The 15,965-nt window shown below is 39.4% G+C and overlaps 1 protein-coding gene across 1 annotated transcript in view; it reads right to left on the minus strand.

Annotated features, from left to right (window-relative positions):
• The window catches only part of LPP (LIM domain containing preferred translocation partner in lipoma), a 766,241-nt gene that overhangs the window by 378,463 nt on the left and 371,813 nt on the right, over positions 1 to 15,965 (minus strand). Inside the window, exon 5 of the mRNA XM_011999879.1 lies at positions 2,449 to 2,574. Within this exon, the coding sequence (XP_011855269.1) occupies positions 2,449 to 2,574 (126 nt within the window). The remainder of the gene's footprint in view (positions 1 to 2,448; positions 2,575 to 15,965) is intronic.

Genomic DNA, 15,965 nt, shown 5'->3' on the forward strand with positions numbered 1-15,965 from the left:
CTGTAGTCCCAGCTACATGGGAGGCTGAGGCAGGAGAATGGCGGGAACCCGGGAGGTGGAGCTTGCAGTGAGCTGAGATCCGGCCACAGCATTCCAGCCTGGGCGACAGAGCGAGACTCCGTCTCAAAAAAAAAAAAAAAAAAAAAAAAGAAAATCCAAGTCTTTTAATAAGAATTATCCGACTGTGTCACATTCAAAAGAATATATCACTATCTTCTTTGCGTTCCTGCAGTATAGGCCGTAGCCTCACACATAACATTACAGGCTATTAGAAGATGAGAACGGAGTCCTATTTCTCTTCCTCTCAACTATCCACTTTTCTGCCTCATCAGTTCCCCCAAAAGACCACAGGGCCTGCTACAGATGAGGAGCTGAGTACACATTTACAGGGACAAAGTACAATTTTACTGCTCACAGGATGGACAGAGCCAAGAGCAGGGACAGCGAGGAAGAGCTAAGCGGTAGTATATGTTGCCATGAATCCCCACATTGCTGACAATTCCATTATATGTTTAGAAAAGGTAAAGGGAATGTATCTAAAGAAGACAGCAGCCAGGCACAGTGGCTCATGCCTATAATCCCAGTACTTTGGGAGGCCAAGGCAGGCAGATCGCTTAAGGTCAGGAGTTCCAGACAAGCCTGGCCAACATGGCGAAACCCCGTCTCTACTAAAATACAAAAATTAGCTGGGCGTGGTGGCAGGCGCCTGGAATCCCAGCTACTCAGGAGGCTGAGGCAGGAGAATTGCTTGAACTCGGGAGGTGGAGGTTTTAGTGAGCTGAGATTGCGCCACTGCACCCCAGCCTCAGCAGCAACAGAGAGAGACTCCGTCTCATAAAAGAAAAAAGAAGAAGAAAGTGCTGCCACCTTACAAGCAGTTAAGTATTGAAATGAATGACAGCAGAGAAACAAGACTGGTTTTTAATTCAAGAAAGGAACCACTGTAAATACAGAAGCTGCCATTCAAGAATTGGAGTGAGGTTCAGAGGCCGTACGCATTCTCACTTAGTCAAACAAATGTCACGCAAGAGTCCAACAGCACGGTGACAATACTGCTTGTCCAATGTTTGCAGCTCCAGTTCTGATGGCTGTCTTCTGAGGACTTGGAAGCCCTGAAACAGATTTGCTACAACTCTTTCAAGACTTTAGAGAGGCAGGGAATGATCACTGGCAGTTGGAAGATCAGCTTCTGGAATGCAGATATTAAGTGAAGATGCAGGAAAATAGCCAAGCTCCAAAGTAGGCAAAAATAAAAATGTAAACAATAAAGAAGCAAAGAAAAGCTAACAAGGCTCCATTTGCACTTAAAAAACACAGATTAATTGCAGCCATCAAATTCTAGTGAATTTGAGGAGAAACGGATATATTCAAACTAATTGGTGGTACCAGTATAAACTATTCACAACCTTTGGAAAGAAAAGTAAATAAAGTGGTCACACTCATCAATGTAGCAACCCCACTCCTAGAAATCTGAAGCCTGGAAATAACTCAAATATACACAATATGTCCCTTGTAGCATTATTTATAACAATGACAAAAATAAAGAAAACCACCTTAATATCCAACAAAAGTAATTTCTTTGCAAAAGACACAGCTCTTCACCTCAACTTTGCATAGCCAAGCTAAATCATATTTGTGAAAACTATAACAACATGTAACAAAATAACCATATAGACAAAACTGCAAAAAGAGCAAGGCAATGGAATAAGAGATTTACTTGTTTATATAATATTTTTGTATAATGTTGTGTTATTTTTAAAGAAAGTACTCAAAGAGTCAATTTAAGAAATTTCTGCCAGTTGACTAACACACATTGATATTAAATAAAAAGACAACTTAAATCATTGACTCTAAGAAGATCAAGAAAGAATAAAAGGACCAGGCATGGTAGCTCAGGCCTGTAATCCCAGTACTTTGGGAGGCTTAGGCAGGCAGATCACGAGATCAGGAGTTCAAGACCAACCTGACCAACATGGTGAAACCCCATCTCTACTAAAAATACAAAAAGTAGCCAGGTGTGGTGGCACGTGCCTGTAATCCCAGCTAGTCAGGAGGCTGAGGCAGGAGAACTGCTGGAACTCGGGAGGTGGAGGTTGCAGTAAGCCAAGACTGTGGCATTGCACTCCAGCCTGGGTGACACAGTGAGACTCCATCAAAAGAAAAGAAAAGAAAAGAAAAGAAAAGAAAAGAAAAGAAAAGAAAAGAAAAGAAAAGAAAAGAAAAGAAAAGAAAAGAAAGGAAAAGAAAGGAAAAGAAAGGAAAAGAAAAGAAAAGAAAAGAAAAGAAAAGGAGAAGAGAAAAGAGGGAAGGAAGGATAAAAGAAAGAAAAAAAGAAAGAGAAAGAAATAAAGAAAAGAATAAAAGAGCTCTCAGATGCAGCACGTTCTTTCCTATAAAAGTAGCATATCTGGGAATGGCTGTGTGGAGCCGATTGTGGGTGGCACTAACCTGCGGAGGCCGAGGCTTGTAGGGGGAGCTGCACTCAAGGTCAGCCAAGATGCTGGTCAAGGAGTCAATCTCAGCGTCCAGGCTGGAGCGCCTCTCCTCAAGTGTCTTGCCTCCGGGATTTCCTTGCTGGAAGCAATGCAGACATGTTAATAAAGGAAATTTCCACTGATATCATTATAAGTTCACATTTCTCAAGTTATAATGTGGCTTTGTCCAAGTTTTTCTGCACCTTTTTTTTTTTTTAATTAAGCTTTCATAAAATCTTAGTGAGGTAGGCTGAGACAGAATTATCACTTTGTGACAGATATGAAAACTGAAAAATAAAAGATTTGTCCTGGGTCACACACTTATTTAGAAGTTTTTTTTTTGTTTTTTTGTTTTTTTGTTTTTAAATAAGTATACAAGTAAAGGAAAATAAATGTCTCCATTCCTGCACTTAAAGAGCAGAACCAGCTGAAGAGAGCTCACAAGCTCTTGGTGTTTTGAAACCACTGCCTAGAATAATATTTATCAGAGTAGCAAGGAGCAGGGAAGGGACACTGACATTCCAGAAAGAGGAATCAGCACTTGAAGACATTGGAGCGTGAGAGTGCTTGGAAGTCTGAGGTTCGGGGGTGTCAGGTATGCGTGTGTGCTAGAGATGGCAAGACCCAAGGGATGCACCTAGAACATGAACCGGAAAGAGACCTCTTAGGGTTCTGCCAAGGGGCTGCAGAGGAAGCATGTTGCAGTGAGCATAGACAATGAAGTCAGGATCTCCGGATTTCCTATGTCAGAGCCTCGTATCACCTGCAGCCAGAATCAACAGGAGAGCAGAGGGCAATAATATCGAGACAGGGTATTTCCAGGAATTATGATCAAGTTTGGGAAAAAGAAGCAAAGAATCTGCCTAGAATTAAAAGCAAGAATGTATAAGGTGAGATGACCCCAGTATTCGGAGGCAGGGTGAAGTAAAAAAAAATAACCTTTTAAAGTGACAGTTTAATAATGATCATGTATGTGTATGGAAGAAGCTCTTAAAACTTCATTAAGAGACCAAAGTGTATCTTTAGCAAGACTCAATGGCAATACAATAGTGGAAAGTTACAATAATCTAATCAATTCTATTGGACTTGCCTAAGGACGTAAAATATCAAGAGAGTATCTGGTGTCTGCAAGAATTTAGAGAAAGCATTAACCAACCAAGAAGCTAGAATATCTTCAGTAGGAACAACAAGTAGGGTGCCATGACAAGCTAGCACTAAATCTTATAACCCTTGAAGTCAATCTGTCATTTTAGTGAATACGTTGAAGCAGGTGTAAAAGGTAATGGCCTGTGAAGACCACTAGTTCCGTATGCCCTAGTAGCTTACTCACCAAACCACCTTACCTGAGTCTTGCAGCTTATTTAACTTTCTGTGTAAAAGAAACATAATGGGATCTGGTGCTTTGATTATTCTTTTTTGAACTTAGTTAATCCTTAGCTTGAGTTAATCCTTCCTGGGCCTGATCTGTCTCAAGCACAGTAACATCAGCTGTCTCTGAAGTTGTGGCCCAGGTCCTTGGAGCCAAACCTACCTCAAGAGGCAGTTGGCTTCCTCGTTTGTGAGCCCTCTTTAAACATGGATTTCAGGCCAGACACGGTGGCTCATGCCTGTAATCCCAGCAGGTTGAGAGGCCAAGGCAGGTGGATTATCTGAGGCCAGGAGTTATCTGACCAGCCTGGCCAACATGGTGAAACCCGTCTCTACTAAAAATACAAAAATTAGTTGGGCGTGGTGGCAGGTCCCTGTAATCCCAGATACTTGGGAGGCTGAGGCAGGAGAATTGCTTGAACCCTAGAGGCGGAGGTTGCAGTGAGCCAAGATCGCACCACTGTACTCCAGCCTACATGACAGAGTGAGACTCTGTCTCAAACATATATATATATACACACACACACATACACACACACACATATACACACACATATATATTTTATATAGATACAGAGAGAGAGAGAGAGAGAGAGTTCACATTATCACATTATCTACAGCAGGCACCTTATGATTTTCTCCTTCTGGATGTATTATTATGACCCCTCTACATCACATCATCTTATTCCCTTACCCTTTTAAATCTATTTTTTAATAATAACTACCACTATGTGTATTTTTCTGTTTATTTTCAGTCTCCCCCCTAGAACACATAAGCTTCATGAGAAGCTTTGTCTGTTTTGTTCCTGTTTCCTAGGAATCTCGTTCAAGGCCTAGCCCATATAAGTGTTTAAAAAGTATTTCTGAATAAATAAACCAATGAATAATGACAGACTGTGACACAGGCAGTAACCTTTCTCATAGCACTATCTTTTGGGTAAACACAGTCAGAGGTACAACAGTAAGCAGTGGATACTCTAGAATTTGATATAAAAAGGGAACGAGAGAGGTTCAGTGTGCATCTGTGTATGCACACACGTGTGAGTGTGTACATGCTCACACTGGTAAGCATGTGTATATCATCAAGCTGGATGGCCTAGATTTGAAGGCTAGCCTTGTAAAATTGAGCGATTTTCTTCAACTCTCTTGCCATAGCCAAAAATAGAAAAAGAGTGACACGACAGGTTGGTTGAAATTCAGACTTTTCTGAGTCTGAATTTCCAATCTGATTAAACCGTTCAAGGCCAACAGGTCTATACACTGAAAACAGATGTTTTCAGGTGCTAATCCCTCTATCAGAGGAGATTTCATGTTTATCTCAAAGGGCAGTAACAACTATGACACATTGTGGTATTATTAAGAAAAATTCCATTTAACATTTAAAATTCATGTGAACATTCTGGGTAATGGGTCCTGGTACAAGGAAAGGCAGGACATTACTGTTATGGAAGGCAACTAAAAACTGAGTAAAGTTGATTCTCTTGTGTGCAGACATAAAATATTATAGTAGACATAAACTTGGTAAGTGTATTTCCACATACTCTTAGATAGTCCAATATATTGGCAAGGGTGGTAGAGTGGTGTCTGCTTAAATCTTTCCCTGGGCCATAGTTTTCTTATCTATAAAACGAAGAGAATATCACATGTTTCACCTAAGCCAGGGTGATGTTATGAGATTCAGATAAGAAAATGGATGGGAAAATACTCTGTAAGTTGTAAAGTGCTATAATTATGACGATTTTCCTAAATAGCATTAATTATAGCAACCAGTAACTATAAATTAATATGAATAATATAGCTATTGTTAATTATTCTTCTTCTTGAGGGAAGCATCATTCATTAAGCGTTCCCTCGGGGTATTAGTAAAGAGACAGGATTTAATCAGGTCTTCTACGTCTGTACTTTACTGAAGCAGAAAGTACATCAACTGCCTATGGCTGAAGTCACTGCAATATCTAACCACTGAGACTCAACAAGTCACAGAATTACCCTGAACTATACAATAAAACAAGTAATTATGATATGCAACCAGTCTGTGCTTGTAAGACATCAATTAGTTTCCAGCGTCCTTATTCTCCCTACCTTCTAAGTTCAGACTGCTCCCTATTTTCAGTTTCTCAAATTAGGTTGATGTAATTTATTACAAGTTCCAGTCTAACGCTGTGTGATTTTGCACAAAAACTGGGTAACAGGGCAGCACGGTGGGGCAGGGGGAGAAGATTGTGCAAATACTATAGTAGCTTTGCTCCTATATTTCAATCCCATTATGAACTAGAATAGGCCTTTTTTTTTTACTCTCAAGGCTTAATTTTATATCTCAGTTCAAATAACTGTTGCCCTGCCCAGGTCCTGCCACAAATCTCTAGACACTCATTTACTTTTAGATTTAGGGGCTCTTGCTACTTTCAACCCCTTATACCAGAGACCAGGATCCAAAATCCTACAACCAAGCAACAGAATCCAATAGACTTACCAACATGTCTTCTCCCTAACTTCCTATCCTTGTAGCTCTGCTAGTTACCTGATTGATAAATGACCTTCCCAACACCAGTAACAAGGAAGGTTCTCCTGACTAGTGCTTTTTCTAGTTATCACCACAAACTTTTACAAAGTAGTTAATGTAATTATAACAATCCCCACACTCTTCGACCATCACTAGAGAGATTTCAAAGATTACATCGTCTTAGTCTGTGTTCTGCCAAGAAAAACAATGCCTGCGAGAAAAGCTTGCATGTAGGTCATTTATTTTGGGAATCAATTCCGAGAAACAGTACTGAGGGACTAGAAAGAGTTAAGCAGAGAAGGAAGGAGATATGGTTTGGCTGTGTCTCCACCCAAATTTCATCATGAATTGCAGCTCCCACAATCCCCATGTGTTGTGGGCAGGACCGTGGGGGAGATAATGGAAACACGGGGCCAGTTCCCCCCGTTTCCCCCACACTGTTCTACTGGTTGTGAATAAGTCTCACAAGTCTCAGAAGGTAAACGAATGTAGAGAAGGCCCGGCACAGAAAGTAAGTGAAAGGTGTTGCAGTTGAAGCCAAGTGCTACCAGGTCACAACTGTGCAGAGCTGATCGCTGTAGCAGCTGCTGGTACACGAAAGTGGGAGGGGAGGATGCGAGGTGGGGCACCAAAAGTGTCTAGTGACAGCATCCTTTTACCAAGGACGCATGAATAAACCATTTGAACATGTTATTTTTATATTTATTTTTATCTATCCTCTGAATACATACATGATAAAAGCTCACCAAACCACAGTTGGGACTTATTCTGACTTGACAAATCATAGTAAGTGCCGCCAGCAGAACTATAAGATGATGCCTCCCCCACTGTAAGTACATAAAGACAGTCCAATAAACAAGAGCCCAGAACCAAAATTTACAGCGTGTGAATGAAATAAACTTAGGCCATTTAAAGGGGTCATAGTTTAGCACAACTATCACTAACCCACTAACTACAGGTGATAGACGAGGAGTACCAGCAATTAGTTATGAAAGAGCATTCATTCGTATTTATTTACTTGCTCATTCTTTATATCCAAAAATATCTAAATTCACAGAGAAGTTGAACAACTATTACAATAAACTCCACTCACTCATCCTTCACCCAGATTCATCAGTGGCCACCATTTCATCACACTGGCTTTCTGTCTACATATATTAGGTTTGCTGTTGCAATTGAACCATCTGTAAGATGTTACAAAACCACCCCCACCTCAGTTTGCATCTCCTAAGAATTTCTAATTTTTTCAAAACCATTATCACACTGGAGAAATTTAACAGAGAAACAGTATTATCTGGTATCACCCATACTCACATTTCACTAGTGGTGCCAGTAGTGTCCTTTTATCTACTGTTAATTTCCACCCCAAATCCAAACATCACATAATAAAATGATACGTCTTTTTATTCTCTTTTAATTTAGAGCAGGGTCCTAGCAGCTTTTTTATTTTTATAAAGCTAACTTTTAAAATAACTCTGGTCAGGTGTCTTATAAAAGTCCACCAATCTGATTTTTCTTGATGATTGGATCCAGATTAAGTAAATTAGGCCAGAATATCACATGCATGAGGCCACATCCTTTCTGCTGCATCCCATCAGGAAGCTCATGGTGTCAGTCTGGCCCATGTGTGGTGATGCCGAGTTTCATGACTCGATTAAGGTAGTGTCTACAAGATTTCACCATTTTAACCATGACTGCAAAATTTTTAAATTAAAAATAATCTGTGAGGTAATACTTTGGGGACTGTGAGTATGCTACTTGTCAAAAACCTTTCACCCACCCAGTGGTTTTAGCATCCATAGATGATCTTTGCCTGAACTAATTATGGCCTTAATGATTGTGAAATGGGATAAAAATAAACAGATCTTGCCTAATACATTAACGATTTATTTGTTCAGTATTCATTTCAGTTTCAAGGTAGAGGAGCAGGACTAACTGAAAAGTACCATGCTATGAAAAGAAAAATCAGAAACTTAATCATCAAATAAAAACTGTTACATAGGAAAATCTTACCCAGGTTATTAAAGGAAACAAAAGGCCAAGGGGAATGGTCTATTTAATTAAGAACCAGTCTCCACCCTTGGATGTTTATATACTAGAATTAGATCCAATGCCCAGCATCTTACTCAAAACACACATGACCATGAACTAATCTTCAACAACCTTCAGAATCTTTGCGGTAGACAAACAACCATAGTGACACATCACAGAATGTGAATTCAGAAAGCCAGAATTTGTATGTGACTGCTCAGTGACAGGCCTGAGAAAGTAACCACATAATCCTTAGAGAAATCTATCTTAAATATACTAAATCAATATTTTTTCAATTGTGTTTCACAGAGCTCAAGGAATGTCTTACCACTGATCCCATATGGAAAACAAAGGGGTTCCCAGACCCTACCCAAGCTTGAGCTTCCTTTTGTGATTAATTAGAAAAGCTTTCCCTGATAACTTAGGAATATAAAACTATCTTAACTTAGTAAAACCTAAGAGGATGATAATACAAAACATTACATTGTGTTTACATATAACTTTTCTTTTCAATGGTGGTTTCATTTAAATTTAATAATACAACAGGAATTTCACTGCACTTTTTTTCTATTACAGTGAGTAAAGTTTATTACTCTCTTCTTTCTAATATCAGTGGGAAAAAAGATGGTGATAACTAAAGGAATTTTTAAAGTGTGTGCTTTTTAAGTAACAAAACACACTATTTTGTTAGTCTGTTTTGCATTGCTATAATGCAAAACCTGAAGCTGGGTAATTTATAAAGAAAAGAGGTTGATTTGGCTCATGGCTCCACAGGCTGTACAGGAAGCATGGAGCTGGCATCTGCTTCTGGTGAGGGCCCCAGAAAGCATTTACTCATGGAGGAAGGTAATGGGATGCAGCGTGTCATAAGGTGACAGGGGGTAGACGAGACAGGGACGAGGGGCACCATACTCTTTTAAACAATCAGCTCTCCTGTGAACTAACAGAGAATTCACTCTGTATGACCAGTACCATGGGGAGGGCACTGATACGGTTTTGCTGTGTGTCCCTATCCAAATCTCATCTTAAATGTACTCCCATAATTCCCCATGTTGTAGGAGGGAACAAGTGGGAGATAATTTGAATCATGGGGGCAGTTTCCTCCATACTGTTCTCATGGTAGTGAATAAGTTTCACGAGATCTGATGGTTTTATCAGGGGTTTCTGCTTTTGCATCATCCTCATTTTCTCTTACCACCGCCATGTAAGAAGTGCCCTTCACCTCCTACCATGATTCTGAGGCCTCCCCAGCCATGCGGAACTATAAGTCCAATTAAACCTCTTTTTCTTACCAGATCTGGGTATATCTTTATTGGTAGTGTGAAAACAGACTCATACAGGCACCAAGCCATTCATGAGGGACCTAAACACCTCCCACCAGACCACATCTCAATATTGGGGATTACATTTCAACATGAGATTTGGAGGAGAGAAATATCCAAACTGTTTCTATCTAGTTTCTCTTGAAAGTGTAATTGTTTTGTTGTAAGCTAGATCAATCTTTTATCTATCATCTGTCTTTGATGAAATTGGGGACACAATCGATATTTATTTATCTATAATCATTTTTATTATTTCCTCAAAGCATCCCTAACAAAAAAGAACACTGGTGAAGGTTTTAGAATCAGGCTGTAATACCTGGATCTCCCAATTGCTGGCTTTGTGACCTTCAGCCATTCACTTGAGCCCTCTGGGTCCCACATGCAGTTGTAAAAATTAAATAGGTTCATGCACATCAAGTGATATTCACATAGTAAACATTCAATAAATGCTAGTTATGTAATTGTTACTTTGACAATAGTCTCAAAATAAACGCTCTGTTAATAGTCAGGCAATTGAGTATGTGACTTTAAAAAGTATTTTGATCAAAAGTAAAACTAAGTTACTGAGAGGCTTCAGTAGACGGGCTTCTAGGCATCTGAACATGTGTAATGGTACCAGGAATTAACTATAAAGAACACAATCCTAGATCGGTGTTTTTCAAACATTAGCCTATACGGAGCCACTGGAGGACTCATTAAACTTTAGATTACCAGGCTGCACCTGCCAGTTTCTTATCTGTACCTCTTGGGTGAGGCCCAAGAACTTACATTTCTACTAAGTTCGTAGGTGCTAGTGATGGTGCTGATCTGAAGATGTTCTCAACATCCTCAATGATGGTGCTGGTCTGAGTCATTCTCAAAGTGAGGTGTTCTCACTTTGAAAATAACTTTTCTAAGTAGATTTCTAACACCATGAACATTTAAGTGTGTGGGGCAGGGAGAGTAAGGGTGGGTACTGAGTGAATTTATAGTTTTTTTCCCCTTAAAAACAACCTATATTATGTCATATATGTGGTTATTGATGCCATGAAAACACCAATAGACAGTCCAAATAATGGCTAAGAGGTATTTGGATAAAAACAAAAATGAAGACAGTAACATTTCTACTTGATATAATCTCTCACGCTGTATAATAATATGAGCAGCCTCACCAAACAGATCCTAGTAATGTTTAGTGGAGACAGGTAGTATTCAGTAGTGAGAATTGCACAAAATATGATCTATTTTATCTAATAGAAATGTCATTTTATGGAATGAGATACAAACTGTTGTAAGTCAGGGAAAAAATGAATTCATTCCTATTGGGATGTGTATCCTCTTTCCCACTCATTCAGTTGAAGTTGTTTACCTTTCCAAACACCCTACTTACCCATTTCCCCAAATGTACCCTCTCCAGGGGAGGAGGACTTACAAATAACCCGCTGACTTGATAACTGACTCCTCTTTGTCTAATTTTCCATGACACCAATGTGCATAGCATCACTCTCATGATGGATTTGAGTGGATGGCTTTTCTCTCAAGCTGCTCTAGAAAATAGTTTATGCTAAGTAGTATGCAGTGTAGAAAAGCCGTGATACCCAACCTTGAGGAGTTTCTATATATTCTACTGAAAAATATCACCTGCACCTTTGCCTGGAGATATCTAATTCACTATGTTCTTTGAATCTCTGTAAATCTACGTGGAAGAGACAGAAATTTAAAAACAAAAACAATCCCCTTCCCTAAAAAACTTCTTATGTAATGGCTAACAGAAATATAATTCAACTTTTCTAATGTACAAAACCAAGCCGAAACTCAAGTCGTATTACTATCTGAGAAGGACACCCTCTCCACATGTTAAGGGCAGTGGGAAAAGTTGTCTCAAACGCTATCTTGGGAGCAAACACTAGAGCATTCATAAGAAGGAATATATTTTCATAATCTGAAGTGGAATACTGGCTTGACAACTGAGAACACAGCACTAAATAAACAAGAAATAAGGTAACAACAGAAGACAAGAGTTTTTCATGATAAAGCACAAAAACGCTATATTAGGCCATTTTTGCCTCATTATAAAATAATAGCTGAGGCTGGGTAATTTATAAAGAAAAAAGGTTTAATTGGCCCATGATTATGCAGGCTGTATAAAGAAGCATGGTGTCAATATCCAGTCGGTTTCTGATGAGAGCCTCAGGAAGCTTATAATCATGAATGAAGGCAACAGGGAGCTACCACGTCATATGGCGAGAGGAGGAACAAGGCTTGGGGAGAGGTACCACACTCTCTAAACAACTAGATCTCACATGAACCCAGAGGAAGAACTCACTCATCACCAAGGGGATGGCACTAAGCCACCATAAGAGATCCATCTCCATGACTGAATATCTCCCATTAGGCCCCACTTCCAACACTGGAGATCACATTTTGACATGATTTGGAGGGAACAAGCATTCAAACCATATTAAACGTCAAGATAGAACATAAATGCTAGGCTTGATAAATGCTTGGACTTTTTTCCTCAAAATTAGTATTATTTTATCCTTTTCAGCCCTAACACACACCCAGCGTCAGCAATGTTTGGCCAACCCAAATCTCCTTTCAAGGAAACGGTCCTGCCCCCATCCTTTGTTGCCAAAAGAGCCATGTTTTGAGCCATGTGACTCTATTTCAGAACGCTGAGGCCCACAGAACCAAGGGTCCATTAATAGGCTGGCGAACCTAACTTTTGGACAGTGACAAGGAGATTAGATGGGCAAATAAACCTCCTTCTCTTATGCATTTGGACTGAAAAACATGTAACAAAACTGCCGCCAGGCACAGTGGCTCATGCATGTAATCCCAACACTTTGGGAGGCTGAGGGGGGAGGATCACCTGAGGTCACGAGTTCAAGACCAGCCTGGCCAACATGATGAAATGCTGTCTCTACTAAAAATACAAAATTCAGCCAGGCATGGTCGTGGGCACCTGTAATTCCAGCTACTTGGGAGGCTAGAGGCAGGAGAATGGCCTGAACCTGGGAGGTAGAGGTTACAGTGAGCCAAGATCATACCACTACACTCCAGCCTGGGCAACAAGAGTGGAACTCAAAAAAAAAAAAAAGAAAAAAGAAAAGAAAAATTGCCACAGGTATGAGCTATGGCCATGATCAACCAAAAAGATGACGTACATGGTTAATTATTAACAATCCAAACATACAACAGGAAGTTGGAAGTCTATCATTGGGTAGAGGAAAACAATGAACATGTAAACACTAGAGAAGCAGAGGAATGGAGAGGGAGGAGAGGAAAAGAGGACGGGAGAGAAGAAAAAAAGCAATGAGAAGAAAAGAAAGATGGTAAGAGTTCAGCCACAAATCTGCCCTGACCCTGAGCTTTCTGGTATCAGATTTCATTCAGATGGATCCTTAAGATAAACTCCATTATTCGGTGCTACTCCAAGGGGCGTCTCTTTCACACAGTCAGCCCTACAGAAGCAGCCTACACACGACCAAGTCCCCCTGACACTATCAGGTCTCTTTGACTTTCTGGAACTCAACTTTTACCTCTATAAAAATGAGGGTATGCACCTTCCATGTCCTTTTCTATTGTTTTTTTTTTTAATCTCTAATACTGCATAGGTCTACAATGACATTTCACAACTTGCCTGTCACTATCTTTGCTGTTCAAAAGCAATCAGAGTAAACCTGCAAGAGTTAGGCCAACTCCGAGTTTAAGCCAATTCTTTTACAAGTAAGGGCAGGGTCGTGGTTAAAGTGGTCTGAACTTGAGTATACACAAGTAGCCTCATTGTTCACTGTTCTATTCAAATAAGAAAGCAAAATTAAATACGCAACAAAAACCCTCCACTTTTCACAATATTTACCTACTTGTTGAATGATTTCTACTGAATTCCGATCCTCATAAAATAAAAACAATACAAGTAATATATTTTTAAAGTAACCCCTTACAATTAAAATAAAGGTCAATTTGCATAGATAATAATAAGGAACAATACATATATTATCTATTCATCAATAAAACAAGAACTATAAGAATAACCACAATAAGATGAACTATTTGAGAGTAAAGTAGATATTTGGCACTCCCTTTTTAAGCAGCAGAGCCCCTGGTAAAAATGAAATCAGACATGGAAACTCATTGTATGAAACATTTACAGACAGAGTTGCTTTATCCCCTATCTCCTCTAGTAATATTTCCTGAAGCAATTCTAAGATATTAATAGTTTAAAAACCACTGATTATCTAGGCAAGCTAGATTATCTAGGCAAGCTGTGCCATTCTAGACAGTCACCTTACCAGTTAGTCCACACATGCAGTATAGCAAACACTAAATGAACTATCTTTTCTGAACTCTGTGTTTGTGCATAAAAGGGAAATATATTTGTTTGAAATTTCTATGTTAAAATACCTATAAAGATATCCATAAGATCATCTACGATCGTAGATAATTTTCCAGGAATCCTTTGCATAACAAAATAATGTGAAATAATAAAATGGGTAAACAGAAGTTTTTAGAGGTAGGGGAAAAAGGTTTACTTTTACATTAAGAAAACTTTCATATGTGGCGAGGGGGCTGGAGGAGATGTGCAACAATTGTGTGGATTCATCAATCAAAAGAACTTGTCAGGTAATTTTGCTGTTAAGTTTGTTTTTTAAAACCTCAAGGAAGACATGTTTCTTACTTTTCATTTTGATAACTCAGGTTTCATAAGCTCAGGCATGATAAATTTCAAAAGCTACTTTCTCACATTCCCCAAAATTCAAATACTTAGAAATATGACGTTAACTTTATACATTAGCTCATCATTCTCAAGTCTTTTCTTTTTCTTGAACTCTTTTTTGACCCCTTAAAATATTATCAAAATTGGAAACCACAAAAAAGTATTCAATTCCCATGTCCCATATTCCATATCACGTAGTCAGAGATATAAAGCAAAGGGTCATGCCATGGAAACGTACAAAGGGTGGGAAATTTATTTATTTATTTATTTAGTTATAGACCAGATTTTGCTCTTGTTGCCCGGAGTAGAGCGCAATGGCGCTCACTGCAAACTCGGCTCATTATAACTCCGTCTCCCAGGTTCAAGCAATTCTCCTGTCTAAGCCTCCTGAGTACCTAGGATTACAAGTGTATGCCAACACACCCGGCTAATTGTGTATTTTTAGTAGAGATGGGGTTTCATCACGTTAGCCAGGCTGGTCTTGAACTCCGGACCTCAGGTGATCCACCCGCCTCAGCCTCCCAAAGTGCTGGGATTACAGGTGTGAGCCACCGTGCCTGGTTGAGAATTTTCTTTAAACATTTGTGGTTCTGATTCTATATGTTAAATACGATTGATGAGGATGTACAGATAAAAGATGTTTGAGCAACTGCAAGAGAATCGATTACAGTTGATAACCATAGGAAACGGAAATAAGGCTCATAAAATAGTAGAACTAGAAGGGGAATTTATGTTGCTATTCCATCATTTTCATTTAAAGATAATACAATTCCCCCAAAAAGGTAAGGTAGTTTGTCTAGTGAAGGGGCTGAAATAGGACTAAAACTTTAACACCTCCCACTGTGAAACATCTTTTCCAAAACGACATCTTGTACATTTCAACTGATCTTCTTAAGAACATACAAAACAGGAAATATCCTATAAGCCAGCAATATTACTAGGCAACTACCCAGTCTACAACACACAGCCTGGGACATGGTCACTTCTGGGAAAACAAGGGAAAAAAAATTATCGCTTCCTCCGCACTGCCATTATCACATAGAAGTGCTCAGGTTTAGAAATGCACTTTGATATATATGACCTCATCGAGCTATTCCAGCAATCCTAGAGTTTAGTAGATGTTATTATTCCTGTTTTCAAAAGAGGATAGCCCAAGGATCAGAGAGAACAGGAGAACTCTCTAGGGTTACTTGGGTAGTAAATGGAAGAATTGGAATTTGGAAATCAAACATTTTGCTCCAAAGCTCTAGCACTTTGCATGACATTAGGAAGAAAATACAAAAGGTGAAAGGTCTTCCCTTCCAACACCAAGCAGAGATTATATGGGCCTATTAGATTACCAAAAATTAGGTCATGGCTACAATTACAATTGAAAAGCCAAGCTCTAATACTCTTTTTTGCCATCTACTTCTCCATTTACAATAGGTTTCATTCACTTTCCCATAAATATTTTTCAAATATTCAAGACACACTGACAATGAAGGTCAGGCAAGAGGGAGGAGGGAGGTAGGGAGGCAGAGACGGAAGGGAGGAAGGGAGGAAGGCAGGGAGGGAGGGAGGGAGGGAGG

The sequence above is a fragment of the Mandrillus leucophaeus genome, unplaced genomic scaffold (assembly GCF_000951045.1).
Source record: "Mandrillus leucophaeus isolate KB7577 unplaced genomic scaffold, Mleu.le_1.0 Scaffold607, whole genome shotgun sequence".
NCBI lineage: Eukaryota > Metazoa > Chordata > Mammalia > Primates > Cercopithecidae > Mandrillus > Mandrillus leucophaeus.